We start from the raw sequence: 27,724 nt of genomic DNA on the forward strand, positions 1-27,724 counted from the left end.
ACTGACCGTAAGGCCTCATTGCCCTGGAATGAGCTGCGAGGGTAAGCAGAACGGAGCTATTTAAGGAAAATAAATAAATAAATAAAGCGTTACCTTTGGTTGGGGGTGGTGCTTTGGTTTTAGAGGCGGGGGGAAATATTTCTCTGTATTTTTAGCAAACGTGCCGGCTGTAGGAAATGGGGTCTGTGAGGGGAGGGGCGCGTGTCGCGCCGTTCCCGCCGGTCCGTTCCCGCCCGCCGCCGCCAGGGGCCGCCGCCGCGCCTCCGCCGGGGCGGGAAGGCCCCGCCCCGTTCCCGCCCGGCGGCCCTGAGGAGCGCCAAGATGGCGGCTGCGCGGTGGCTCGGCGCGGCGGCGGGGTTGGGCGGCCGGTAGGTGACCGCCGGGCTCCCCTCGCTGCCGCGGCCCGGAGGAGGGAGCCCGGCTTTTTCCCGGAGGGGCTCCCTCTCGCCCTTGCCCTGCCTTGCTCTGTCCCTTTCCTCCCCCGCTGCAGCAGGCTGAACGAGGGTGAAGTTATTTCTTCCTGCTCCTCGTAGCAGGCGGGCAGCGAGAGGCCGTTCCTTCCCTCAGCCCCGTTAGAACAGCGAGGCGTTGATTCCCCTCACGCAGGTGCTGAGAGCCTTCCCCTGAAGGGGCTGTTCACCCCCCCGCCGCGCACAGAGGCGTGAGTAACGGGGGGCGGAATTTCCCCCACATGTGCTCAGGACCGTGCAACAGGGAGTAATTCCTTTTTCCCTTCTCTCCCCGCCCTGTGCGCAGGATCACTGAGGGGCAGTCAATCCCCACATAGGTATCTTTAGGGTAAATTCCACCCCACCCTTCCGCCCCCAGCTGCTAAAGACTCCGCAATAGCGGCAAATAATTCAGAGGATGGTGTCACGATGGGCACATCTCCCACCTTGTGCTGTGGGCTATAAAATGGACTGTATTCCCTAAAGGGAGAAAGGAGAACTGTCAGGAAACCCTCCTCACACATCCTGTTGTGGTCTGCGTACCTTCTATCAAGACCACAAAATAAGCAAATAACATGATTTAGGCGTTTTCTGTGTTCATGTCTCACTCACAGCGGCAAGGTCCGTTTAATGAGAGGAGTGAACTTTTCTCCTGTTTGAGGAATCTGGGCCTAGTTGTAGTGCGTGTTTGCCCATATATGACCCCTGAGAGAGTCAGCCTCCCCTCTTACTAACAGCCCTTGCAGGTGTAGTTTATGTAGTTTACCTGCTCCTTCCTCTCTGTATCTGATGAGGAGGAGAGAAAACAGGTAATAATGAATCCTCTGTATGTAATGTTTATCTGTGACCTGGGGTGGGTTTTGGTTAAAATTTCTGATTTTCACTTTGCTCTGAAATACCTGGATGCTGTTGGCTGTGCATACAGTTACAGAAATCAGTTGTGCAAGCAAGTATTTATATTTTTGGAAGTTAGGCCTGTTACTCCATCACTCTGCCTTGCTTTTTCTCTTTAATTTTTTTTTCTTTTTTTTTTTTTTTTTTCCTTCTGCTCTCCCCCTTTTAACTTTGTCTGAGCAGATGACACCACTCCTATTTTGACTGCTAGTGCGAGTTATGTGGCCAGTATGGAGCAGGGCCTCTTTTTAACTGGTCTGGTTTCGTTCTGGAACAATACTTGTATGGGAATATACTCAATTTGTTCCCCCAAGGGAATAAGTACATAGAGGTGGATGGGGGCAGAGGTATGGCTTGGTATGTGGAGCTAGTAGAGTTTTTATCTTTTATCCAAATGTTGTCCTGGTATGTTTTTTCTTACGAGAACTGCTTGTGTAAGAGTAGTTATTGCATTACCCTTTTAGCCTGCCTTGTGTCTTCTAAGAGTCATATAGAAGAGCCTTGTGTTAGGCCAGCTATACCCACAGAATATAGGAGTAAATTCTGGCCTTGATTTAGCCTCAGGTGCTTGGGGTTGGATTCATCTCAGCTGCCTGTAATCTTTTGAAAAATAGGTATTTAGTCCAAGCTAGATTTCCAGGTGCACTGTCAAAATGAAGACAAAAGGCTCCCTTAGGGTGATTTATCCTCTTCTGTTATAGGTAAGTATGGTGATTTGCCTGTCTTTAGTGACTGTATAGGAGTGTAGGTTAATTTTTTAGGTGGCTAAAATTGGAGAAAAGGGGGAAAAAGTAAGGGACATTTTGTGATCTAACCTGTGAGCTCGCTACATTACCTGAGAGGTTTAAGGCAGGTGAGTGTCTTGCTGTGTTCTGGGGTTGCTAGAAACATGTGAAATATTCTTTCTGTGGGGTAGTGCAAACTTGTAATTTGGAAATTGTTAGTGAAATTATTTTTCTCTAGGTTCTGTCGTGCGATGTTAAAAGATCATAATTTGAGAACTCAACAGTCTTTCCACCAACTTGCACAAAAGAAACCATTTATTCCATCTGCAGTATGGTATAAAGCAGGTAAATACTAGTTAAAAATTACTAGATGAGTGCATTGTGAGTTTTTATGCCTTGTGGAAATAATGAAAGAGTACTGTTCTTTCTGAAATCTGAGTGTGATAACGTTTCCTAGGTGGCTTTTGATGAAGTGCTAGTGCATTTGGACATTGGGGAGATGATGTGGATGGCTCACTGTGTGCTTGATTATACATGTTTTTTCTATATCATGAAGCTGCCAAGACTTACAGGGGGCTTTGTTAGTGCAAAATTTTATTTGGGCTTTGCTGTACTTCTTAATTTAATTTCTATCTCCCTGTAAATGTATCCCTTGTGAAAGACTTTGTGTTGCTTTCTGTCCTGCTTCAACTGCTGAGCTCTGCCAGATAAAATTGCTGCCCATTGGGACAGAACCTAGCAAAGATGAAAGTGAAGCTTTTCATTCTTAGAGCTGCAGTTTTTTTCTTATTTTAATTTTCCCCCTCTTGAACATGCATCCATGTATGGTGCATTAATGGCATTCTCCATTAATATTATTTGCGACTTGGTATTACCCTGAAAAACCAATATTTAAGATTGAGTTTGAATCTACCTTTTTTTTTTTTGGTAGCCTGTAATGCTCAGAAAATAAAAAAATCTGTGAAACTTGCATTGCAGAAAACGTTTTGCTTTTGCACCTGCCTGAGGGATTTAGCAACTGCTCTCCAATTCTGTAGCAGAAAGAGTCTAAGGCAAAAAAATTGTGCAGGTGCTGCTGTATGGAATTAGTCACAAATAGAAATCGTATTTAAATGAATCTGCTCAGGCAGAAGCTTCTTTTTAATTCTGATTTCAGGTAAGTTCAATGTTACTTCGTCCAGCACTATTTTTTCTATTTCAATTCTAATCAACAGGCAGACTGATGATTAGACTTTGTGTTTTACCTGCTTCTGCAAGCATTCTACTAAAGTTGGCTTCTATTTGGTGTCTTCCTGTTACCTTGAGCAGATGGCAGAACAGAAAAATAAGCAGGTATACATGGGCTGAAAGAAATGATATAGGTGTTTAATGTTAATACAGCCAGTTAGCAACTGCCAAATAATAATTTCCGAATGAGTTATTCACAGCTGTGCAAAGAACTCTCTGGGTTGATTAACAATTGAAAAACCTGGTCATAGGAAGGCAAATCTTCAACTGCAGAAGGCCCTTTTAGAATACAGAGGCTACCCACATGGACTCCTTTTCTGAGAGTTGATAGAGCCGGTTGTGCTAGAGATGCTGGAAGAACAATGTATGGTAGCTGTTAGTGACTCCCTGCTTTCAAAAAAATGGGCAGTGTGTACTCCATTTACACCATCCAAATCCCCTGTTGTTGGTTGTTTGTACGTTATGCTGTTACACTGGGTGTGATTTTTGGATGCTGGCTGGATCTGGAAGGTTAGTTCTTCCATCCCCATGGATGGAGCTGACTAGCTGCTTGTTCTATCAGAATTATTATTTTCGTGTTAAAAGTACTTCTGAAGTCTTTTTTCATCTAAAATAAATTAAAAAAAAAAAAAAAAGAGAAAACATAGCATGTGCATACTTTGCCGTTGTGTATGTTCAAGTCAAATGGGTTGTTACCATGACGGACACATGCAGTAACAATTTGGCAATTTATAAATAGTATGATTTGTCATCTAATGCTACGAAGTCATGGGCAAGATGGCAGTTTACAAAAATTAAAATGTCAGCCCTTTTTGCTGCTTTAAATCCCTCTATTGGATATTTTTTGAAGTTATGTGCGATTGTTTTTCAAGTATAATTTACTTACAGATATTAGTTCCTGGAGATTTTTGTTTCTAAAACGTATTTTTTCTTTTCTGAGTCTTTGTATATCTTGTTATTTGTTGTGCAGGGAGAATTAGAAAGAAGAACTAGAGAATTAGAACACAGGAAACTGTCCCTAACTGATGCTCAGCTTCAGTGGGACATCAGGCATATGCTGCGTGGACGTGTCTACAGGAAAATGCACTATTAAATGTGCACCATTAAGCGTAGAGTAGTAAATTGTAGTCAAGATCAGTTTTCTTTACACTCTTCCAGTGAAAGAAAGATCCACACTGCTAAAGGAACTTCAGTAAAAAAATATTTTTTAAACATCCTTACCAGTGAATTGTTTGGCCAGTTCAGTTTCTGGAGGATAAGTGATTGCTTACAGTAATTTTTCACTCTGTGGAAAATATTGTAAGCAGAATGTGGTTCATTGCAACTGTTGTTACACTTGTTTTTTTTTTTTATAGTCCTGAAAAATGAATCAGAGAATCCCAGGTTGGAAGCGACCTCAAGGACCATCCAGTCCAACCTTTCTTGGCACAAGCCCGGTCTAGACAAGCTGGCCCAGCACCCTGTCCAGCTGAATTTTAAAAGTGTCCAATGTTGGGGAATCCACCACTGCCCTGGGGAGATTATTCCAGTGGCTGATTGTTCTCATTGTGAAATATTTTCCTCTTGTGTCTCGTTGGAATCTCCCCAGGATAACTTGTACCTATTACCCCTTGCCTTCTCCGTGGGACTCCTTGTAAAAAGGGAGCCTCCATCTCTGTTGCAGCCACCCTTTAAATACTGGAACGTGGTGGTAAGGTTTCCCTGGAGCCTTCTCTTTTCCAGGCTGAACAAACCCAATTTGCTCAGCCTTCCCTCACATGGCAGGCTGCCCAGTCTGTGAAATAAAAACCAAACCCCGTAAATCATGTGTATCTTCAAGAGAGGGTTAGTAAAACGAACTGCTTTGAACAGGAAGTGATAATGCTGAAAGAGGGACTAAACAGCATTTGAGGATCGTAAAATAAAAAAACCTAAACACAGTAGAGAGAGGAAGGTTGCATTTCTTGGCCTTCCGTAAAAAGTGAGGGTGATACTGGCCTCATGCAGTTCGATGCTGTTGCAGTAGGATGCTTTTTAGTAAATAAAAGTTAGCAAAGGAAGCAAAGACAAGGTTGCATTTATCATCTTGTTCCCTGTGAGATAACATGCCTGTGTTTATCAGTCTTTGTGTCAGTCTGGAGGCTTCCATGGGACCCGTTGCATTGTGTTTTTAAAGTACCATTGCTGCACAGGCTGCTGTTTGCTGTAGCACAGAGATCACCCTGGTCTTGGCTTGCTAAGTAATCAGGATCTTTGACTTTATGACTTTCATTTAAGCTACTTATGTTTGATTACATTATTGTTCTTTCTTTTTTTTTTTTTTTTTTTTTTTTTTTTTTTTTTTTAATTTCCAGTAAGAGGCATGTTTATTCAAACTCAGGACACACCAAATCCAAATAGTCTGAAGTTTATTCCAGGCAAGGAAGTGCTGGAGTCGAGGACTATGGAGTTTTCCACACCCGCTGCAGCATTTTGCTCACCTTTAGCAAGGTATTATTAAACACATCATCATTTGTTTGGGGGACCAGTATGGGCTGTGTGTCTACACCTGATGTTTTTAAGCACAGCTCCTCTGATTGTTCTGCTGCTCCTTATACTCAGGAGAAGCTTGGTTAGATTTAAGTTTTTAATGCCGCTTTACTTGTACGTGTAATTAAAGCTGGGAAAGTTGTCGTTACTAAAGTAGTCTTTCTGTGTGTCTGTACTCCCCACAGCTGTATTGTAGCAGAATGCATCATGGTCTAGTTTATGCAACTGGCTTGAATGGTATTATAAATCGGTATTCTTGAACAGTTGCTGCATCACTGGTGAGACCTTTGGCTCTGATTTTGCAAAATCTTTCCCATCAGAACACTCTTAATTCAAGTAGTTATCTGGAAATCATGCAACTTTGCAGAATTGGGAAATAAATGGCATGAGGAAGTAAACAGTCCTCAAATACTACAAATTAAATATAGTAACTTGCTTGTTTTGGCAGCAGATGTTGGTGCTAACCTGAACTTCAAAGCCAATGTATTTTTCCTTCACAAAAGGTTTATAATGTTTTGGTCAAAAGAAAGCCAGTTTTGGCTCACTCTTTCAGGCTGGATCTATAACAGGTGTTGGGAGTTGCAGCTTTCAATACCAAAATGCATAGTCTGGAGTAAGAATCACTGAGCAGATAAATGATTCATGTCATCCTGGTATAGGAGGGATTTGGAGCACCATCACAAGCCTCTCTGGGAAGCTTTGGAAGTGTCCTTTTTTTCATGTTTGTCATTGCTTTGACATTAACCTCTGAAAAGAAACTTTATTTGTTATGTGAGTGGAAGGACTTCAATCCAGGGTGAGATCCAGAAATGCAATAGGTTCCCCCCGGAGATCCCAGTTTAAGTCATCTTTGTGTATGTTGGAAGAATTACATGCAGAAACAGAAGCTGTTTCATGTGACATTCTCTCCAGGAACTGTAAGGTTATCAAACAAGCATCTCTGACGTTTCCAAAGGTCTCTTGCAGAGTTGTTTGAGAGCAAACAGGATCTTTACAGGCAAAGCTCCGTGACTTAAAGTAATAAATACAATATGAAGGGTTTTTGTGGACGTAAAAATGTATTAGCAGAGTGCTGAAGCTGTAGGATCTGATGATGCCGAAGTGCATCAGGTTGCAGAATGTGATTGACTCTCAGAAAGTGGCTTTTTGTTGTCATATATCTGCAAATAGACATTTTCATCAAAGAAGATGTAAGCGCTAGAATGTGTAGTATGGTAAAACAGCTTGATTATGCATATTGTGAAGAGTAATGGGAAAAAATTGTCTACTATATATCATTAAATCTGGAAAACTCATTTATTTTGAAAGGGCATATTCATTTTCCAAAGAAGTAGTGAAAGCTTCCTGAAAGGGTTGGAGGGGAAAGAATGATTTAATTATTCTAGGATGGTTTGGTGCACTTGCATAATTTCATTAAGTAACTTCAAAATCCCTTTGGTTTAGTGATATAAAAGCCCAGTACAATATAACTGTTTCATGTGTGGAAGTTCTTTCAAATGGATATTGTGAAAGCTCTTCTGTCTTTTTTTCATCACACATACCTTTGTGATAAGATTTCCAATTCCTTCATACATTGCATTTTTGTTTTCCAGTCTTTCAGGCGATTTTTTTTTTTTTCCCCTTAATTATACAACCACTTTTAGAGCCTTGTATTTAACTCTGAGTGCTACCTACTTTTAATGATTTCTCCCCCATACTCTTCAGGAATAGCATAATTTATTTATTCTGTAGATTAATTTGTTGGGTTTTAATTAACCATTTATGGAAATTTGTCTTTACATTCTAATTCCACTTTTTGTACTTAAGTATTGTCAGAAATATGCCCTTTCCCATCACCTAAGTTCTTGTGTTGCTTTGGATCTGTGCTAATTTACCACCTGGTTGTGTGCTGTATGTGCCATCTTAAGCAATTTAGTATGAATCCTGAACCTTTACTAGTTCTTCACATTTTTCATGTGCTATACAAATGACTAAAAATATTGAAGATTGCTCACAAAGCGAGTTGGTGTGTTGAAGCCTTGTGGACTACTTGGCACTAATCGTTTTATTTAGTGGCAACAGAATTGAAGGCAGTTTTTATTGAGCTCAATTACTTTAAATAACTTGGTTTTAATCTAAGGAATGTTCCTTGCATTTGCACTAGTCCCACCTGAAACAATAGGTACCTGCTGGTTTTGATGCTGAAGAAATACCTTTTTATATACAGAATATAATTTTGCCTCTAAAGAAGAACTGGAGAGAAGCTCTTCCACGCATCTTGTGGAAAAGTCCTGTAAGATGTGTTCAGTTTTGCTATGTACACTGCTTCACAGCAGGATCTGGCTCTTACTAAACTGTAGGTGAAGTAGCTCCGAGTTTCTCTTAATGGTTCTGGTTTTAACGCTTATTTTTGTCTAGAAGTGTATTCTAGAACTGCGTTTTTGTGGCAAATTAAGTAAATCTTCAGGAGTTTGCCCGAAATGTGTGTGCATTTTTGTTTTGTTTTGTGTTTGTTTTTTTTCCCTAACAGACAGTTATTCAAAATTGAAGGAGTTAAAAGTGTTTTCTTTGGACCGGACTTCATCACGATCACCAAGGTGAGCAGAACAGAGATTCAAATGTACTAAAAGATGAGCTGGGATTCAGCCGTCTAATAGATGGGCCAGAGAAGAGCCAGTCAGACCCTTGGACACACATAGTGAAAGTACCAGAGGCGGTCGTCACAGGTGGCATAAAGGAAAGTGCCTTGAATAGACAAGAAAAAAAAAAAAATCACAGTGTATGGATAAGCACTGGAATAGGTTTCCCAGCGAAGTTGTAGATTCTTTGATCTTGGAAATGGTCAACATTGGGCTGGATGAGCCCCTGTGCGACATGGCGAGCTTGGAAGCTGGCTCTGCCAGGAGCAGGATGCGGCACCAGGTGATCTCCCGAGATCGAGATCGCTTCCCGATGGATGAGGGGGCTGTGTGGCCGGGGTGGAGCGCGCCAGCCGCCGGCCGCCTTGTGTTTACCCAAGGCGTAGGGCTGATGTCAGCAGAGATAAGTGTTGCATAGTAACTGTGCAGTTACACTCTTACCGTGTGAAGAGCACAGGGCAATTCAGTGAATGATAATTGGGCTCAAAATTAAACGGAATGAAACAATCTTGAGTCTCTGAGAGAGTTTGGTAAAAATATGTGTCAAATAATATATTTAGGAAAATTTATTTTTCACCTCTTTTTAGCTAATATTTTAGTAGCGCTTGGCTTGCAAACAAGGAAACCTTTCTGTTGACTATTATAAATTGACTCTTACTGAACTTTTCTGGCAAAGCTGGGCTTGACAAAACTATGAAATCAAACCCATGCATCCAACATGAGAGCCTCTTATGATATTTTTAATGTAAAAAGAATCTCTGTGTAACTTATTAAGAGGCAGATATTCCAGGTTTTTTTTTGTTTGTTTGTTTTTTGTTTTTTTTTTCTGATTCTCCTAGGAGAGTGAAGACCTGGATTGGAACTTACTGAAACCAGATATTTATGCAACTATAATGGATTTCTATGCCTCTGGCTTACCTGTAGTTACTGATGAGGCACCTAGGACAGATACAGGTAAACCAAACTCTTCAGGAAGAGGCCTTTGGATTTAGTTCTTTTGGCATACAGGAGAGTCTCCACTTGTCTCTCAGAAAAGCATGCAAGAGAGTTGGAAGTGAAAACTGCCAAATTGAACACAGGAGAGAATTTTCAGAGTGTGTATGTTCTAGTGGAAGCAATGCTGTGCTGTCTAAAGGAGTTGCTTACCCATGAATATTAAAGCCTGGTTCTCATCTGTAGTATGAGGAGTGTATCTTCACAGGAGCTGTGCTGAACTGTGTGTCTTGGCAGTGTGGACCGTGTTCTCTTACACTTTGTGTGTGTGAAATATTTTTGCAAGTACTGAGGCTGTGTTTAGAAGGCTGTAGGCTGTTGCTGCATATCCTTTTTGTATGGGCACCTACGAAGGATTTTATTTCCCTCCTTAAATCAAAAAAGAGTGCCCAGGCTTAATGTTCATGTCTTAGTGATAGGTTTATGGTCTTAAATGAACAAGAAATAGTAAGAAGTCTTTTCCAAACCATAATAGAAAGTTACTAACTTACAATTTAACTCAAGGGCAGTATTTTGCCTGTTGTTTTCTCATTTGCAATTTACAGACTTAAGCCATTTTTCCAGTGTTTCAAGGAAGATTATGACTATTGAATTCCTCTCTGCTCTGTTAATGTCTGGATTTAATTTCAATATTAACATAGACTTTATTTATTTGAAAAAGTTGTCTTTGAAAATGCTTCTGTGAGGTTAACATTGAGCTTAAAATTGCATCCAGAGCTGCTAAACCCAGACACATTCATAATTCTCCTGCTGAATTTCTTAGGGTGCTAAAACTTGCTTTCTGAGGACCCTGCTTTAACCCATACATCCTTATTGAATGTTAGTTGTTGCTTCCTTTAAAAGGTGGCACTGTTATTGTCTGTTAAGGCCTTTTCCAGTTGAGAAGAACTCTGAACGAATACTGTTTTTTGTTAGTGAAAGTCTGGGACGTAAATAAGGATAATGCAGGAAATCTGACTCTGAATTAAGACTTCTGTCTTTTGGTTTCAGTCATCTCAGCATGTTTTTATGCTGTTTCATTCTGCCATTAATGATAGATGGTGTTAATAATCATACTGGAATTCTCTCCAAGTTCTGATTTGCACGTTCTTCCTTTCCCAAGCTGCATCAGAGGAAGATGATGAAGTTGTACTGATGATTAAAGAACTGCTGGATACAAGAATAAGGTAAACTGGAAACATTACTGCTAGATGGAGTGAGTTAGTCTTGGGGCTTGGATTTATTTAGGAAACAGTGCATTTGTCTTTGGTTATGTGTGATTCCATGGTTCAGTATCTAGTGTGGGGGTTTAAAGCGTGAAACTGGCCGGAGTTGGGAATGCTGTTTTCTCTAATTGAAAACTTTCTCTCTGGTTTTCCTGTTTAAGCAAGCTATGTGCTGAACAGAGTCCTTATTGCTGAGCGACTTCAGAATGGTGTATAGTCTTACTCTCCGTAATGCATTTAAACAAGTCCATGGGTTTAACCTGGCTATTTTCAAACAGTGATCCAACACAGTTTTTGCTTTTCCAGTAACTTTTTCTCATCTGTTGTATTAATCTCTATCTTAACTGTACTTGTCCTTCCCTTCCAAGTCCTCCAAAGTAGTTTATATGCCTGTGTCATACTCGAAAATGTACTGGTGGGTTTCCCTCGCTGTCTGGGCTTCAGTGGATTTTGGCTTTGCATTCTGTTGCGATTTTATTGGTATTTTAACACAGCTTGAATTTAGAAACCGGTGGTAACTAATGAAGTCTCAAGGGTGGCTTATGGATCATGTTGTTTACCTGAAGTATATTTTTATGCTCATTAATTGCCTTCCAAAGTGCACTTAAAGAAGTAAGCAGCTTATATTTTAGATGCAGGGGAAAATGTCTTACGTGTTTCTGAAGCTGTGATATCTGATGGCGACATCTTCCCCAGCTCACAAATTACAGGAATGAGAAACTCATATGTGGGTTGAAGTTGTGGAATTCAGTTGAATTTTTCCAGAAGTTATGACGAACTTGGGCTTTTTAATCTAATTTTTTTTTTTAGATGCTGCATTTTAAAAAATACTGTTTTGGTTATCTCACAGCTGACACACGGTACTGGTTAATTTTCCTGAAAGGAAAGAGGGAGAAAAGCAGAAATAAACTGGAACGTTTTTCCCAAGCATATGTGCTAAGTGTTGAAAATGTGTAACCCAAGTGTAGTGTTGTATAAAGCCATGACAGAAAGTAACATTCAGGAGGGCCTGCTCTTGCTGGGTATGTGGTCATTTAAGCTCCCTCTGGTATGTTAATCCTTGATTTCTCAGTGGCCTTTCGTAGTAGTAGTCACAGAATTTCTGCCCAAATTTCTGGTTTCACCCACCCTTTCTTTCATTTCCTTCCCCCTGTATTCCTCAGTGGACCAAGAAGCTGTTGATGAGAGTATTAGCAGCAGTGTATCTTGCTTCATTTTAAAGCAGGATAGTTTACAGAAGCTATATATAAACCAGTGGTACATACAGAGCATTTATTGTTCAGTTGATCAAAAATATGTGCAAAGAAGTTGTCAGAAGATGCAGGATGGAGGGAATGTAGATCTGAAATGTCCTGTAGTGTGTTAAAACAAGTTAATTTCAAATAAGAAAAATGGAATTTTTAGTCATGCTCTTTGGCTTTCTGGAATGGAGATAATTTGCTATGGTGACTTGTTAATAAATGTGTCAGATTCATAGATTATTCTCTTAGGAGTGTAGTTCTCAAAGAGTTATTTTGGAAATCAGTATAAAGAGCTTCTGTTAGAGTAACTTGATGGTTTTAGCTTGGTCTGGAAAAATGTTGCTATGGGGATACAGTTACAATGCTGGGCATTTGTTGCTTGCAAAAGGAGACCAGGCTGCAGAAATGCTAATAGTACAGGGATGTGATCTTACCAGATGCTGGTTTCTTCACCCATTAGCAGGATTAAGCTTTTAGAGTTGGAGCTTTTCTCTGTCCTGTGTAAACTATATTGAGCTGCATATTTATTTATGGAAGCACTTAGGGACTTCTTATCACTGTCCCTTGTCAGGTAACAGATGCACATGCATGGTATGGTAGGGCCCACGCCCATTATATTTGGCACATAACAGAGGCAATCATTGTTCCCTGTGGAGAGGGCCTCAGAACAAACCAGGATGTCTTTGCAGGCTGAATCAAGCTTTAAGGTGCTTACCCTCACCCCGAGAATTTGAAGGATTCCTTCATATGCTGCTGCATTCATTGCAAATACGTTTTGCTTAACATCCTACAGGAAAACAGTAGCTGTTAATGTGGGAGAGTGCAGCAAAGTATGAGTTGTTGGAAATTTGAACCAGGTGGTTGTAGAGAAAAAAGGCTTTAGTTGCTATATCTTGACAGGTCTCTGTGTGTATTAAATCTAGCTTTACTAAAGATTTCTGGAAAGCAACATATTTCAGCTATATTTGTTTTAAATTGAGTATTGTGTTCCATCAGGCCGACAGTGCAAGAAGATGGTGGTGATGTTATTTATAAAGGCTTTGAGGATGGGATTGTGCAGCTGAAGTTGCAGGGCTCGTGCACCAGCTGTCCCAGTTCCATCATCACCCTGAAGAACGGGATACAGAACATGCTCCAGTTCTACATCCCTGAAGTAGAAGGTGTGGAACAGGTGGGTTGGTGAGAGATAACAGTTGTTTTCTTTTAAATGGAAAAGAAGGTCTTTGTCCCTTTCCAGCGTGGAGAAGTTGGCAATTTAAGCAAAAGTACAGGATGTATAGACGCATTTTTTTCCACATCAGAAGCTATACAGAAACAAAAGATACAGAACTCTGCAAAGTCCTGTACAACCCCATGCACCACAATACACTGGGGACTCCCTGACTGGAAACCAGCCTTGGAGAAAGGGACCCGGGGTCCTGGTGTGGATGCCAAGTTGAACTTGAGCCAGCAGTGTGCCTTTATGGCAAAAGTGGCTGATGATACCCCGGGCTGCGTGAAGGGGAGTTTTGCCAGCAGGCTGAGGGAGGTGAGCCCTCGCTGGACTCTCTCCAGCATGTCCATGTCCCTCTTCTGCTGAGGAGCCCAGAACTGGATGCTCTGTGTTCACCAGTGATTGTTACCTTTGTGCTTTGATGACTTTATGTGACAATAAGGGACAAGCTTTTTTTCCCCTAAAATGCAGATTCTTTTGCGTTCTCATTAAAACATGTGATATGCTGTAGTGGTTGTTCTGGTTGCCTTTGTAATAACTTGACCAGTTCCTATGATGTCAGCCACGTTTCCTCCTGGCATTTTTGATTGCAAGCTTTTCTCACCTTCTTCATGTGACCATTGTCATTCAGTGGTGTGGAATAACGGCTGTTCTCCTTGGGTCCAGCAAGGATTTAATGTAATGAGTTCTCTATGCAATCCTACGGGACTGAGAATTTAAACTATTTACCTAAGCTACTTCTGGATTTGATTTCAGGTTGTTGACGATGATGATGACATGGAGAAAGAAGCAAATTCTACTTGAGCTAGCGTTGCCTGTGGCCAATAAGTATTTACCTCTTCGTGTACGTAAACTATCTTTGTGCTGAGGAGCAACCAAATTTGCCTTTCTTTTCAGAAAAAAATAGTTGTACTTATTTCTGTGAAAATGTATCATCAGTTTAAGCAGTTTGTCCGCTAATATATTAAATGCCCTGCAAAAAAGAATTCTTTTGCTCTACTTTGTACTGTGTCTTAAGAAACAAAGGGTAGGCTTTAATAATGGTGCTGCATCTTTCCATTGTTCTTTCTTACAAAAAATTCAAGACTGAAAAAAAAAAGAAGGCAGAAGTAAAGTTTCTTGATTGTTTTTCATGCAATAGAAATATTAAATGTTTATTGTCCCAAACTTCCTTATGGGGCTTGAAAGACTATCTGCCCTTGCTCTAAACTGGGAGCTTCAGGAATGGTAACTTTATCAATTCCTGTTAAAAAGCTTTTGATTCATATGAATTTTTTGTGTGAAAAGTAACCCATAACTTCAACTGTTCATTTTGATTGCTATCACTTATAGAAAGTTACCTACTTGCTACTACTACTGTGCAAACAATAGCAGCAGAAACAAAAACTCTGAGGAGTTACAAAAATCATGTCTTTTAAAACAAATCTTAGAAGATGATGATCCTTATCAGCTTTAGTAAGTAGAGAGACTGACTAGTATATTTAGAAGTAAAATTGTTCAGCCACCATTAGCGGTCTGTTTAAACTTGCAAAATATGATTTCTCAACATAATGCTCCAACATCAAGACGAACGAGCGGTGCTTAAGGGCACAAATTACATTTGTAGGGTAGCAAAGAAAATGAATGTGTTTACTTATGCCATATCCTGTTTGTTCCTTCTGCAGAAGTAACGTGGCTGCCCTGGCTGAGCAAGGGAAGACGTGGCAGAGCAGAACACGTTCCACTTTTAGAGACTATGGGAAGAGAAATATTTATTGTTCTGAAATTGAAATACGTAAATCAGGTTTTGCAAGTACTTCTGTTTACTTGTGCGTGTAGGACTTAATTTCTTCCTGGTGCCTAGCTTTAGCAGATGGCTGTGCTAACGGAAATGCTATTCCTTCTTTGTATTGCCACAATCGAGCTGAGTTTGCGGTCATTATTTGGCGTATGGTTACAGTCGTATTCCCTGCATGCAAGGACTCGACAGCCTCTGGTACATTCCCCTCTTTCACTTCTTGCCAGTGTAATTCCACTGAGTCCCTTAACAGGATCAATTAAGTCAGCGGAGAATCTTTTATATAGTATGCAGCTCAGCATATGATCACCATAAACTTCATGTTACTTGTTAGAAATCTAAAAATAAGTATTGTAGCAAAATATTTCTTTGGCTTTCATGGAGAGTAATAACTTACAGTCATTTAAATTGCCCACTCAGGACTTGGAAATTGGTTTGAAATTACCATGTTTTCTTTACCCTGTTATGAAGTTCGCAGTGCCTGATCTTACAAGTGTATTGATGACAAAATTCCCCTCGAGGTAGGCTCAGACTATCCAAAAGAGAGCTTGTGCAAACATTATCGCCATGTCCTCCTTTGTCAGCAAACCATAGAATGGCGAGTAATGTTTCTGGCTTCTCAAAATTAGAGCTTTTTAGGCCTAATTTTTCAATTTAATGCACTGTACAAGCCAAAACTTAAACAGCAAAATAGCTGTTTTGTGTGTTAAATAAAATGTATCTCTCAAAAATGTGGTCTTTATTCTTCAATTAAGCAATACCAATCTCTTCCAGGTACAGTAGGGATTCAGTTCTGCCGCTGTCTTTGTATTTCCAGTCTTGTTTTTAATGGGGTTTTGATTTGTACAAATAGGACCAAGTTAAATCTGCATGTACTGAGGCTGAAGATTAAGCATCTTGTGGTCTTGAGACTGAAGAGATTCCATGTCCAGTATGTATCCTGTGTGTCCTCAATTGCCACCAGCTCTGTCATGGAGAGAGGAGTGCATAACACTTGCATCCCACCCTATTTTATCTTTTCTGTCTTACAAAGTAAGCTCGCTCAGGCAGTGGTTGCATTTCTACAGCATAAAAGCAATGGGGGGCTCTCCAAGTCTGGATAAACGAAAGCAGAGGGAGGTGGTTAAGTGCCAGTTCTCACTTGGGGAACAAAACAAAACCCGGCTGTATTCTCAGCATTAACAACAATCTAATACTGTGGTGGCCCAATGTTGTAAAATCGTCAGCCCAAATCATTGGGAGTTCCTGTGTGAACCTTCCAGCTTCATCCATGGAAAGAATCCCTGTTAGTGAGAGGTGTCCTGTCTCCACTTGCCCAAAAAACCTGGCACGTTCAGGGGCGCCAAAGCGAACAGGTCAGTGTAGTGATGGCTGTTCAACATTTAGCCTGGGAGTTAACGAGGTGGCTGGTGTCCTCTGCAGCAGTGTGGTGTGTAATGTGAGGTCTTGCAGCCCTTGTTCTGAAGAGGGCTCTTCAGGTCGGGGGCTGGGGAGCTCTGCTGTGCTGTAACTCTCAGGTCAGCAAGGTTTGAAGTTTTTCTATAAATTGCAGTTAGTCATTTAAAATAATGACAAGCGTTTTAAATTATTCTGGTATTTTTTAAAGAACAAAAGTACTTTAGTATTTTTGGTGTGCCATAGTGAAGTGCAAAATTACAGTCTGCCATTCAGCCATTTTTTGCTTGACCCATGTCAGAGGGAGAAAACAAAATCCATTCCTGCTTCCTAAGCACTGATCTAGCACTCTCTTTCACAGGCAAAGTTGATTACAGCTCTCTCAACTCCTGTCATCTTGAAACTGTTCACAAGTGGATGTGTGCTTTTTGTCAGGATGTGACTTGTTCCATGCTTCTAGGAGAAGTTAGCCAGTTGGTCTGCAAGGCGGTCTTCGGATAACGCTGTAGCGTGCAGCGAGCGGCAATCGACAGCCATGGCCTTAGCTGACAGCCTTCTTGGAGCAGGTACTTCCAGCATAGCAACAGGAGGAAATAGCTGATGTTACCAGATATTAATATTCCAGATGTGTTCTATCAGGTATCACAAAACATAACTTTTTCCAGGAGGTGATAATTTGCAGTCTAAAATTCAGGACTTTAGCCAGAACTTCTATTTCAAGTGAAGTTGAGTGTAGAGCAGATGGAAGCAGGTATTTTTTTTTTTTCCCCAAGCGTGACCCCTTTCTGTTAATTTTATGAAAGGCTCACCTGTGAGAGACGGTTTGGGACACTTGACATTTCTCCATTTGGTAGCACGTCTACATCCAAGTGAACTATATATGGCAGTAAAGCCTTGTACTGTATGTACAGCAAACCTCAGAGTAAAGTAACAAGTTACACAGGGGATCAATGTTGGCTTTTATGGGGAAAAAAATTAAACAGCCACTTCAAGACTAAACACATGGAGCTAAATTTTTGTATGTGTACGATTCTGAGGAATTTGCACCAGATTAGTACATACGGATGCATGAGTTTGCTTCAGCTTGAGGGATGCATTTTTATAACATCAAGTATGGTACAGGTTTAAGTTGTAAAGTCTGGCATTTGCTGTGCTGCTGACATGAACTACGTATTTTGGGAGCATTTGTAAGGCCTGTTTGCTCCTTCAGGCTTGGGGCATCCCTCGCTATAAGCAGGGTCGTATCCTTGCAATTTGTCTTCAGGCAGTGCTATAGATTATTTTAGGTTTGTAGTGAATACCTTAAGAATTTCCAGAAGCGCTAAGAAGTCACGAACCGGGAGCTGCTGCAGGGCAGCCAAGAAACCCCCAGTGTAGAAATAAAGCAGCAGATGAATCGAGTGTGCCTAGTAGATCAGTAACAGAGAGTTTGAACACTGGCCAAAGCAGGGAGAGAGATATTTCTGTGCCAGCATACGCTGTGTGTGTTTCTGGTGATCACTCTTCTGATTTGCACTATTACAGCGGGTTAGTAGTTCCCTTCTCATCGGGGACATCAACTTCCGCTGCCACAAGGCATTCAGCTTCCTAATTAAAGATGTGGAAGTGGAAAAAAGCAGTTTGAAGTCAGCCCTCCTCCACCTTCACAAGTGGCAGAGGGGAAATAAAGCACCGAGCGGCTCAGGTGCTCTACGCAAGCCAGCCCTAGGGACTGGGACTGACTGCGGATTGTTCCCATCATGTCCTTGATGCTGAACTAAAGCAGAGGTGCTGGATACCAGGTTTTAATGCTCCTTAGATCAGTGACCCTCCTGCTGTTTGTGTTCACTTCTAGCAGCAAGTTTAAAATCTACCCTGTCCTGGTTTGGGTTTTTTTGTGTTGTTTTTTTTTTTTTTTTTTTTTTTTTTTTTATGTACACTAAGGCCATTGGTTGTTTTATGGGCTCTTTAAGGAAACCTTTATTGACTTTCCAGTGTCAAGACAAGTGAAGTTAATTTTTCTTAAGCAGGGGTTGCTATCTTTTTGTAGTCTTAGGCTTTTAGGAAGTTACTCAAACAGTATTTGGGGGTGGTAGTTCCCTGTCAACAGCGTAACTAGGCTGTCCAGCTGTGTGACCAAGCACACCGCTCCTTTGTCAGCCCTGCCCGGCCCTGTTTGCTTTGCAGATTCGTCTTAATGGTTCCTGTATCTTGCTCCTGAAAGGTGCTATTATAGGGCGGTGACAGTCGGAAAGGAGAAGGCAGGCCACGGGAGGATGCGCGCCGTGCCGGGTGGGGGGGGATGGACACGGGACTCCTTCACCACCGCAGCCCGGAGGGGCCCGCGGGGTGTTGGCGGGTGGTCGCTCAGCCCCCGCCGCAGACTGGGGTGGGGAGTGTGGGGGGGGTGTTGCCTCGCCCCCCGGTTTGTGCCGCTGACAGGGTCTGCGAGAGGAGCTGGAAAGCTGCCCGGGGGGGGGTGGGAACGGAACGGCCCGTGCCCCGGGCCGGAGCCTTTGTCCGCGGCCCCGCCGGCTGCCACGTCCCGGGGGCGGGGCGGGGCGGAGCGGCGCCCAATGGCGGGGCGGGCGGCGCGCCTGCGCTCTCGGCCCCCGCCGCGGGGGGCGGGCGGCGCGGCCCCGGCGCGCAGAGCCAGCGCGGCCGCGGAGAAGGGCGAACCATGTGCGGTAAGGGCAGGGCAGGGCGGCGCGGAGCGCGGATCCCGCGGTGGAGGGACCGGGCGGCGGGGGATGGAACCCACACCCCCCCCGTCCCTCCCCAGCTCGGCCCTCGCTCCCGGCGGCGGCGCTAGGCCGGCCGGTGCCGGGCCGAAGGCGTGCAGCCCGGCCCCCGGGGCACCCCCGGCGATTTGGGCAGAAAAAAAAAAAAGGGGCCGGTCGCTTCTGCTTTACCTCGGTTACAGCGAGAAGGGGCCTCGCCTCCGTTATCCGAAAATGTCACCGTCTTGCCCGCCGTCCGTGTACGCTTCTCGGGGGGGGAGGCGGCTCGCAGCGTAGTAATGACTTGAAAGGGCAAATTCTCCCGAAATTGTACGCAAATGCGGGCAGAGCCTACAAAAGGCCAGCGCCCTCGGTCTGCGTGAGACGCGACAATACTAAAAATACGCGGTTTGCTCGGTGCAGGAGCCTTCAGGGCGCTCGATGCTGGGGATGGTGACACTCCGGCGCTGCGGTGGGCGGATTGTGAGGTTGTAGTTTTCAAAAGCAAAGAAGTGACTTAGGAACCGAATCCCCCGTGAATGTCAGTAACGTGTACGCGAGAGGAAAGGGATACAGGTTTCACCGGTAGCATTTCTAAACGTGGATCTGGCCGTATCTGAATAACCACTCCCACTTCTCGGTGAAAAGTGTTGTTTATTATTGGTTTTCTAGGCATTACAACTTCTGGTGTGGATACGCAGCCGTTGCTTCAAATTTACTCAATGTAGGTTGTGAGGCAGACAGGTAAATTGGTTTACAGGGGGCTTAGAAGTGTCGGTTGCAGGGTTGTGCCCCAGCTCACCTCGGTCTGCTCGTACCGGCTCCCTGGGCTGAGCACATCCCTGAAGTGAACTGGAGCGCCCGGCCCGCCAGCCGCCTTCTCCACACTCGCTTGGTACCTTCCCCTCCCCTTTACTGTAGTAGTACAATTACTCTACCTCATCTTTTGGACACAGGAATATAATTTATCCTTTTTCTTCCTCTTTCTATCGCATTGCCTTCATGTTTTTCCGTGGAAATTTATGCAGCAGTGATCTGTTGGCTCTTCTTATTTGTCTTTCCACGTTTTCTTATTTTTTTTTCTCCGTATTTTTATGTGCAAAATTCAAATGTCGCCTTAAGCAAGATTATGGTTTTTATAATTAATGTGCACGTTGCCATTTCTTTCATTGTTTTTGTGAAATTGAACCGGTATCGCCTTCAAACTGTCAAGTCTGTGGAGCGCTGTGAAGAGGCAATCAGAAATTCATGCTTCAGCTTGCTTTTAACACTATGTTAATTTGTGTTGAAAGTACAAAGTGGAGCAAAGCTAAGAATAGAAGGTATAATAATTATTATTATAAATAGCTTGCTGCAAGAATAGGGATGGTTTTGGTGCCTTGTGCTTGCCTTACTTCAGGCCTCACCTTTGAAATGTGCAATATTAACATTCTGCTCTTTGTTTTTTTAACTGTCACAAGCCCTGATAAATGCCGCTGGTAGTTACTTAGCTGCTGTCAATATTTAATGCTTTTCTCCCCTTTTTGATACAGGCAAAGTTCTTGGATATTGAAACATTCCATGAAACTGCAAGAAAATCACTAAGGATTATTGGGTCTGTTGTTGAGTCTCTTCTGGGAGCCAGAGGTATATCTTGTAGTGAAAAATGAGGAGAGGGGAGCATTAACTGAGCCCATGAATACAGAAAAATAAGCCTTGGAGGTTGAGGAGCTACTGAATGCAGGAAGTGTGTGGCTGAAGACAGTTAAGGTTTTTGTAGGGAACAGGAGGAGAAGTGTTTGGAGTCCGAGGGTGCTACCACATGAACTCTTATGACTTGCGGTTAAGCGCAGTTGGCAGAAGCTAAGGAACACAGTCTCCTCTGCTGCTGCCACTGGCGGTCCAGCTGGTGAGCACCCGCAGAATTGACGGTGGTCTCGGCTCTCGCTGGGAGCCGTCGGTCGCAGTGCCAGCTTGGGCTTTTTTCCATAGAGCAGCATAGGCTCCAGCGAGGGAACAGGGTGAACAAATGGAAGCGTTGCCCTCTCAGATAGTCCTGCAAGTGTCACAAATAGGCAGAGCCGGCTCGTAGGTGCTCCGAGTCCTTCCACACGATGTGACTTCATCGTCTCTTCTGACTGAAGGGGCCATGGGCTTACGTTTTGGAGTAGAGGGCGTCAGTTTCTCATGCAGTGGCTTCCACAGGGTCTGAGTAGCTGTGTTGTGCAGTGTGGCGACGGCTCTGCAGGCCTGGTTGCTTGTACGAACCCGCAGACAACATTTCTGTAATAGAATTTGGAAGTCAGGATATATGTTGCTTTATCTTGCCATGCTGTCTGGTGGGTACACGGTCTGCCTTCAGATTTTTATCCAATTCATCTCAGATAGAAAGGTAGTTAATAAGATACAGGATTTTTATTAATAAAAAGATCATAATGCTGCTACTGTTATCTGATGTTCAGGTTTACATGTGCATAACCTTACAAAGTCTGATGTGCTCATACCACTTGACGGATAAAGGAAAGTAGCCTCAAAGTTCAGTTCCTTGATGCCTAGCATAAATGACAGGCCTGCTGTGTAGAAGTGCTGGGGTTTTGTTTTTAATAGCGTTTGTCAAAAATAGGTTTTGTTCTTGGTGTGTATTACAAACTTGCAGTTTGAAGACCTAGCCAGGTATAACTTGGGTGTGCTTTGGTCTGAATGCACCAAACCAGTTAAATGGCATCTATGAAATCGTTTGGAAAACAGGTTTTTCAAGGTAGCCAGGCTTGATAGACTGTGCTGTAAATAAGTAAACCTGTCCTATGCTGTGGCTGTTTTTACCAACAAAAGGATTGTAGAATTTAGGTCTTGTATTACTAATGATTACTGAAGATAAAAATGGGCTTAAAAAAGCCTGGAGTTGCAAGTTTTAGGGTTGCAGGTGCATCAGTGGGGACTGCCCTCCCGCCTGCCGAAATACCATTTGGACACCTAGGTGTGTGCCCTCTGTGAAACGTAGAGTAGCGGCTGTTGCCTAGAATGAGTCCTTCAAATTGAGTGCTGCCTGTTTGCTCCATGGATGGTAAAAGAGGGATCCAGTAGACAAATGTAGTTTTTCACTGAGTTGATTTTTTTTCTGCTTTCCTTTTTTCCCAGGGTGGACTTGTTGAATCGAACGTAAACTCTCCCATATACAGCTAGCAGACAGAGTAACGATAGCCTGCTTGTCTCTGACCTTGCTCTCATTCAAACTGTGCAGAATTAGCGTTGTTTCAGTACACAGGGCTTGGCACAGTGTTTACCTCACCGAATCACTGGGCAGCAAGTAATAGGAGCCCAGTCCAAGCAGGTTTTGACCATCCGTCCTGAGACTTTGTTCTGTGCTACGATCAGTATCTGTGTCACAACTTGTTGTCACTGCCTAGTGTCTCCCCTGCTGTACTTGAAAATATTTTTATTACTTTTCCCAGTCTGTAATATCTATTTCGTATGTGATATTTAGTAGGCTGCATCTCATTTGTTGAAGACTTGAGGCCGAATAGTCATCACCAGGATAAAGGATTCTTTGGAATTGCCAAGTAGATGTACTGATAACACCGTCTGCAGAAATGGTTTGAACGGTATACAGTATGGTATAAAGGAATTTGTAAATCTGATGGTAAACCTAGCCTGGAGGCTTTTCTGCGTTTGTGGGAAAGGATTAGGAGAAGCTATTCCCGAGTAACTTCACGTATTCAAGACACTGGAGAAGATCATTTTTTCTTACCTGGAAGTGGTGATTCATTTCCTTTGCCTGTGAACTTACCATGAAATAGAGGAGCATAAGCACCAAAAAGGTCACAGGAAAATTAAGTTCTCGGAGAAAGTATTTTAGTGACTGTCAGCAACAGAAATAATGACTGTCTATTTGGTAAAAATGCTATTCTGTTAAAATCTGTCAGCTGTTTATAGGTAATTCTCTATGTAGCTATCATTAAGAAGGCTGAGTTTTTGTGCTTGAATATTAAAAATGAGTTCTGAGAGAGAGTTGTGTTTCACAAGCAGCTGAATATGCCTGTTCTGCTGGCGGTTCACCAGGTAAGGTTTTTAAGACAAACCTGCAAGAAATGAGATGTTTTATGTTCTGGACCATATTGTTCAGGATATTTTGTTGAAGAGAAATATATACAGGACTTCTTACTACAACAGGCCTTAGTGTGATTCAAGAACTGTACGATAAGCTGTCATGCTTTGAAGAAGTCTTTTCGGTCCATATGTGCAAAGTTCTGTGTCAAGTTACTAGCTGAAATGTCTTACTACATTGTAAAGCATGACTGCTCTTCTAATCCTGAAGTATATTAGTGTATTCCAAATGGGGGTACTGTGTTTTCTGAGCCTGTCAAATATAAATTCCTGTAGTATGCTTGCTGCTGTCTTATTTTAGCTGGGAATTCACAATTATAAACAGTGCTGGACTAGAATGAAGTTCACAGGGTTGGAGTTTTTTGTTTCACCTAGTATGTATTTCACCTTAAACAATGCCAAGGTAGTGTAATTAAATGTCATTCATATATCCTGGGTTTCTGTAATATTTACTCTTTCTGGCTTGTTCTGGAGCGTGAGTTACAGTGGGCAGGGGTGGTGTTATTACTGAAAACCACTTGCATTGAATGGTGTCTAAATGTGTAAGTTGAGCTGAAACTGAAACTCCTCTCCTCTGGTCTGCTAGGGACCTGAAATTCACGGTGGGTTGGTTTCAGGAACGTTCTGCTTGGACTTCAAGATTTCTACATTTTCAGCACCTGACATCTAGGCTGGCAAGGGGGGATAGGCTGGTGGTGCGCCAGATGGGACCCTGATGGAAATTTGCTAGATTTGCGTTGGAATTTCATCAAAGCCAACATGTTTCCATTGACTGTTGTGATTTAAATGAATTGTCACTTTGACAGAAAAATTGACGCTTTGTGACAGAGCGCTCGTCACGGAAGCCTTCAAGCAGCTGTAAAGATCTGTGCAGCTGATATCTTTTCATCTTTTGAATCATGTGGCTTGATTTGAATATAAGCACAGGGAGGGAGAGAACAAGGCTTTCACAGGGCATTGTGATTTGGGGAAAAACATGTCTCCGAGTGGTGTGTGGAAGAAAGGTCTTTTATAGTCTCAACTGCAAGGTGGAGTTGCTCTGCGCCATCCCATGTCTGCCGCGTTCCACCTCGGAGAAGGCTGTGCTTTGTAGCTGGATGAAGTGATGCTTTGTTCAGCTTTTGAGTAAAAAGAGGTTCTTTTCTTGAGTGGCCAGGGCTTTGCGTCATGCTGGGACCTGAGTATCACCTGAGTGTCCTTTGACTGCACAGCCGCGTTCCACTCTGCGTGCACACGGATGGGACCAATGGCTTGAGGTCACACTCCAGAACAAAATATGATCTGCAGAGCCCCTCTTGGTGGCTGCTAGGAGCAATAAATATTTTTCAAAAATACACTTAGATCAGTGAAGCATAACAAGCATTTAATGCTTTGGGTCTTTTTTTTTTTTTTTTTCCTCACTGGTGTTTCTGTCAAGGGCAGTGGAATTGTACTTAAAAATGGAAGTGATTACCAGGTATGATTGCTCATATATTCCTGAATAATCCAGTAGTTAGGGTAGAGCCAGTAAAAATGCTGTTTTCTAAATGTGGATCGAAACTTTCTCCAGCTATGAAGAACCACATCATTGTGGGATGTTTGAAAAGGGGAAAATGAAATGCATTTGGAAATATTTCTAGTAAATGAAACTGTTATTTACACATAATTCATCGTGATCAAGTGTCACAAATGGGTGATAAGCCTTCAAGTATTTGATTTTAGCTTCCAGGTTAGTAAGTCATGCATTTAGGAAGACAAATGCTCATTTTCAGCAGCTTTATTGTACCACTTTTTAATTTAATTATGCATCATTTTTACCTGTTATTCTGTTTATTTTTATTTCATTTTTTTCTGTTTCCTCTAATGTGAGTTTTAAATCTGCTTGTCTTACTTGTCTTCTCATCTGTAAATTGTGTCAATTACAGGTGATTTCTTAGAATTCTGTTTTCATAGTAACATTTCCATTATCACTCCAGCTCGTTTTCCTGTCCGGATCTAAAAGCTGAACTGAGTTAAAACTGAATCTCCCAAAGTTAACATGGTCATCTTTTCTGAAGAGTGTGTCTGCATATTTCTCAGCATTAATACTGTATTTGCATTTCTTTCGGTTGGCTTGGTTTTCATAGTCTGTGTGTTTTCTGATAAGAAGTACTGAGTTCCTTGGGTTTTGTGGGGTTTTTTTGTGCCAGTCTTAGGTTCAGAACTTTTTTTGCAGTCCTCATGAATAATCTTAATATAATTGTGCTGTAGTTAATAGAATTTTTTTTCAATGCCTGAGACAAATGCCAAGTTGGCTCTTTTCTAGATAGATGTTTTCTGTTTGTTTACAGTACAAGTAGAAATAAGCACTGCTGTTTTTCAGTCTCATTCCAGTAGTTGTGATCTGTGACAAGCAGTCAAGTTTTGGGTTGTTGTTTTATTGGGATTTTTTTTTTTTTTTTTTTCCGAGTGTGACTGATTCAGATTTAACAAAGATGTCCAAAGTCAGCCCTGCCTAGAGGGAAACAGTTCTGATTTTAAGCCATTTTTCGGGTTCAGAATAAGTTGCAATCCTTGTCCAGAAGATGGATGGAGACTAAGCTGAAAGTTCACATTTACAAAAATATTTTATGAAAGGAAACTGAGTTTCTGCCTAATAACTGTGCTTGTGTATTGAGTTAGACTTTTTGTCACGTGGAGGACTTCATTTTAGTGGCCTCGCTGGGGCACCAGGTGTTTGTGTGGAAAGTGCTGTGCAGAGGGATCTCGACGGGGGCTTTGGGTGAGAGGCTGTGGTGTTTCCCTGGTGTCCCCCCACCCCCGGGCTGTGCCTGTTGTATGGTTACAGGTGCCGTGACGGGGTGTTTGTGAGGGGACGGGGTGTTTGTGAGGGGACGGGGTGTTTGTGAGGGGAGGTGCTCTGGGCTTTCTGTGGGGCCATGCAGATGGCTGCGCAGGGCCCCCCCCCCACCCCGCTCTGCTTGGATGGGAAATACCCTCTTTTAAAATGCACTGACACGTCCTGGAGACACGCTGGGGGTTTTGTAGGTGTGTGCCTGATGGCACTGCTACAGGGGTGATGCCTGCTGTCACTGGGGCGCGGGGTTTGGAGGAGGCCTGGAGGTGCCGAGCTGGGGGGTGAGGTGGCAGAGCGGGCTCCCTACGATAAGCTTGCTGCCCTGCTCTGCGCTGCTTCCCCTCCACATTCCCTACTCTGCTTTTCTTCTCCCTTCTTGGCATGTGCCTGCACACGCCCTACCTTTCTCACACAGTCCCTTCCCCAACTCCACAGCGGCTCTGTTTCACCCTTTGCCTGCCAGCAAATGCCTGGTCTGGTTTTGCCGCCCGGTGCCCTGCCGGTGAAGAAGGCCTCCTCTGTGCTCCCGTCAATGGAGGCTCTTGTGCCTCTCGCGCTGCTGCTGTTCCCTGGAAAGCCCTTCCAGGAGCTGCCCCGCTGCGGCCAGCCTGACGTTCAGACTCCGGAGCACCTCAGCGCTCGTCACCAGTCTCCCATGTGAGCGGCCGTCGGTGTGGGGGATTAGCTTGCTCCTCGGTAGCCGTGTGCCTGAGGGGGACTGGCTACGCCAGGGCGAGATCAGCTGGCAGGCACCGAGGGGGATGCGGGGGCTCTCGGTGTTTCTGCAGAGCTCTTGGACGGGCCCAGCAAACCCAGAGCGAGGAGCTGTCAGAAAGAGGTGTGAGGGTTTGGGTGGGAGTGGGACCCGTGGGGTGTGCTTCCGAGGTGCGTAAACACAGAGGGAGGTTTCAACTCTGAAACGAAGTTAGCTAATGAAAAATGTAAGCAGCGTTCATGTTTCCGTAATTACTCATGCTGGTTGTAATTATGTCTTCTGAGGTAGCTTTGCTTTGGGTGCCATGGTAGGTGGCTTTGGTGTAAAGGGAAACGTCAGGAACTGCTGGAACCCAGCCTGACTTTTTTAAAGACATCTCGTGCGCTTGATTTCTCTGCCTTACAGTACGCATTTGTTTTTATGTCTAATGCTACCTCTGCATCGGGCATCTGGGAGATTTCTGGTGAATATGGAGAAGAGGGGCTTTTCCAGCTGCCTGCTAGTGAAACAGTCTGCTTCGTACTGCTGTTGCAAGACCTAGAAGTCATTAAAAGAATTTTAGGCATCCGGGAGGTAGCTGAAATGTGCTGTCCTTCAGCCTGGATGACAGCTATCTGGAGTCAGTTCTTTTGTAAACAGGGAGGTTGCTGTTTGCCTGAAGAATGCAGTTTTTAGAATCAAGAGTGAACTAAGCATCTCAAATTGGAAAACTTTTTTTTTTTGCCAGAAGGGTGGGGAGGAAGGTTTGGAAATTGAGAGCATTCGGGAAGTATCCCTCAGGGGAGGCTTTTGAAATACAGCAGAGGTAGTTAACTGCTGTCAGTGTTTTAGCTGTTGAACTTTTTAGCAGTGAATTGCGAGGTTTGTGGAGGAGGACCTCACCCTGTCTGTGTAGTGACTGGAACCAGCAGTCAAGCTGAACAGATGCCATCAGGAGATGGCAGCAGCAGGCCTGTGTGCATGATTGATTTGGAATGTGAGGAGCAATGGAAGTGAAACTGCAAATTTTTGTAAACTTGGTCCTGATAGTCTTGCAGGTGATTATCAGAAAAGTCTTTGGGTTTGGGGGAACGAAGGTAGAAGCTAAAGAAAAAAGTGTAAAGTTCTCTTTTTTTTTTTTTTTTTTTTTTTTTTCTTCTTTTTCCTGCCCATATGACTAGGTGGTTT

The 27,724-nt window shown here is 43.0% G+C and overlaps 2 protein-coding genes across 5 annotated transcripts in view; both read left to right on the forward strand.

Annotated features, from left to right (window-relative positions):
• Positions 1-272: 272 nt before the first annotated feature.
• On the forward strand, positions 273-15,581 carry NFU1 (NFU1 iron-sulfur cluster scaffold). Of its 3 annotated transcripts, none has more exons than XM_032985128.2 (9): positions 273-368; positions 2,307-2,413; positions 5,629-5,764; positions 8,313-8,379; positions 9,261-9,375; positions 10,517-10,580; positions 12,857-13,031; positions 13,830-13,917; positions 14,738-15,581. In XM_032985128.2, the coding sequence occupies exons 1-8, from the start codon at positions 322-324 to the stop codon at positions 13,875-13,877; spliced, it is 759 nt and encodes a 252-aa protein (XP_032841019.1). In that variant the 5' UTR covers positions 273-321; the 3' UTR covers positions 13,878-13,917; positions 14,738-15,581. The 3 variants fall into 3 exon arrangements, with proteins under 3 accessions (XP_032841019.1, XP_032841020.1, XP_032841021.1); XM_032985129.2 differs by lacking the exon at positions 273-368 and adding an exon at positions 1,064-1,258; XM_032985130.2 differs by lacking the exon at positions 273-368 and adding an exon at positions 1,312-2,044.
• Positions 15,582-18,850: 3,269 nt separating this feature from the next.
• GFPT1 (glutamine--fructose-6-phosphate transaminase 1) overlaps positions 18,851-27,724 on the forward strand; it is a 43,482-nt gene continuing 34,608 nt past the window's right edge. For both annotated transcript variants that reach the window (XM_042801456.1, XM_042801455.1), the window contains exon 1: positions 18,851-18,911. In XM_042801456.1, the coding sequence (XP_042657390.1) occupies positions 18,905-18,911 (7 nt within the window). In that variant the 5' untranslated portion in view covers positions 18,851-18,904. The remainder of the gene's footprint in view (positions 18,912-27,724) is intronic.

This window comes from Tyto alba, unplaced genomic scaffold (assembly GCF_018691265.1).
Source record: "Tyto alba isolate M040663 unplaced genomic scaffold, T.alba_DEE_v4.0 Super-Scaffold_34, whole genome shotgun sequence".
Lineage (NCBI taxonomy): Eukaryota > Metazoa > Chordata > Aves > Strigiformes > Tytonidae > Tyto > Tyto alba.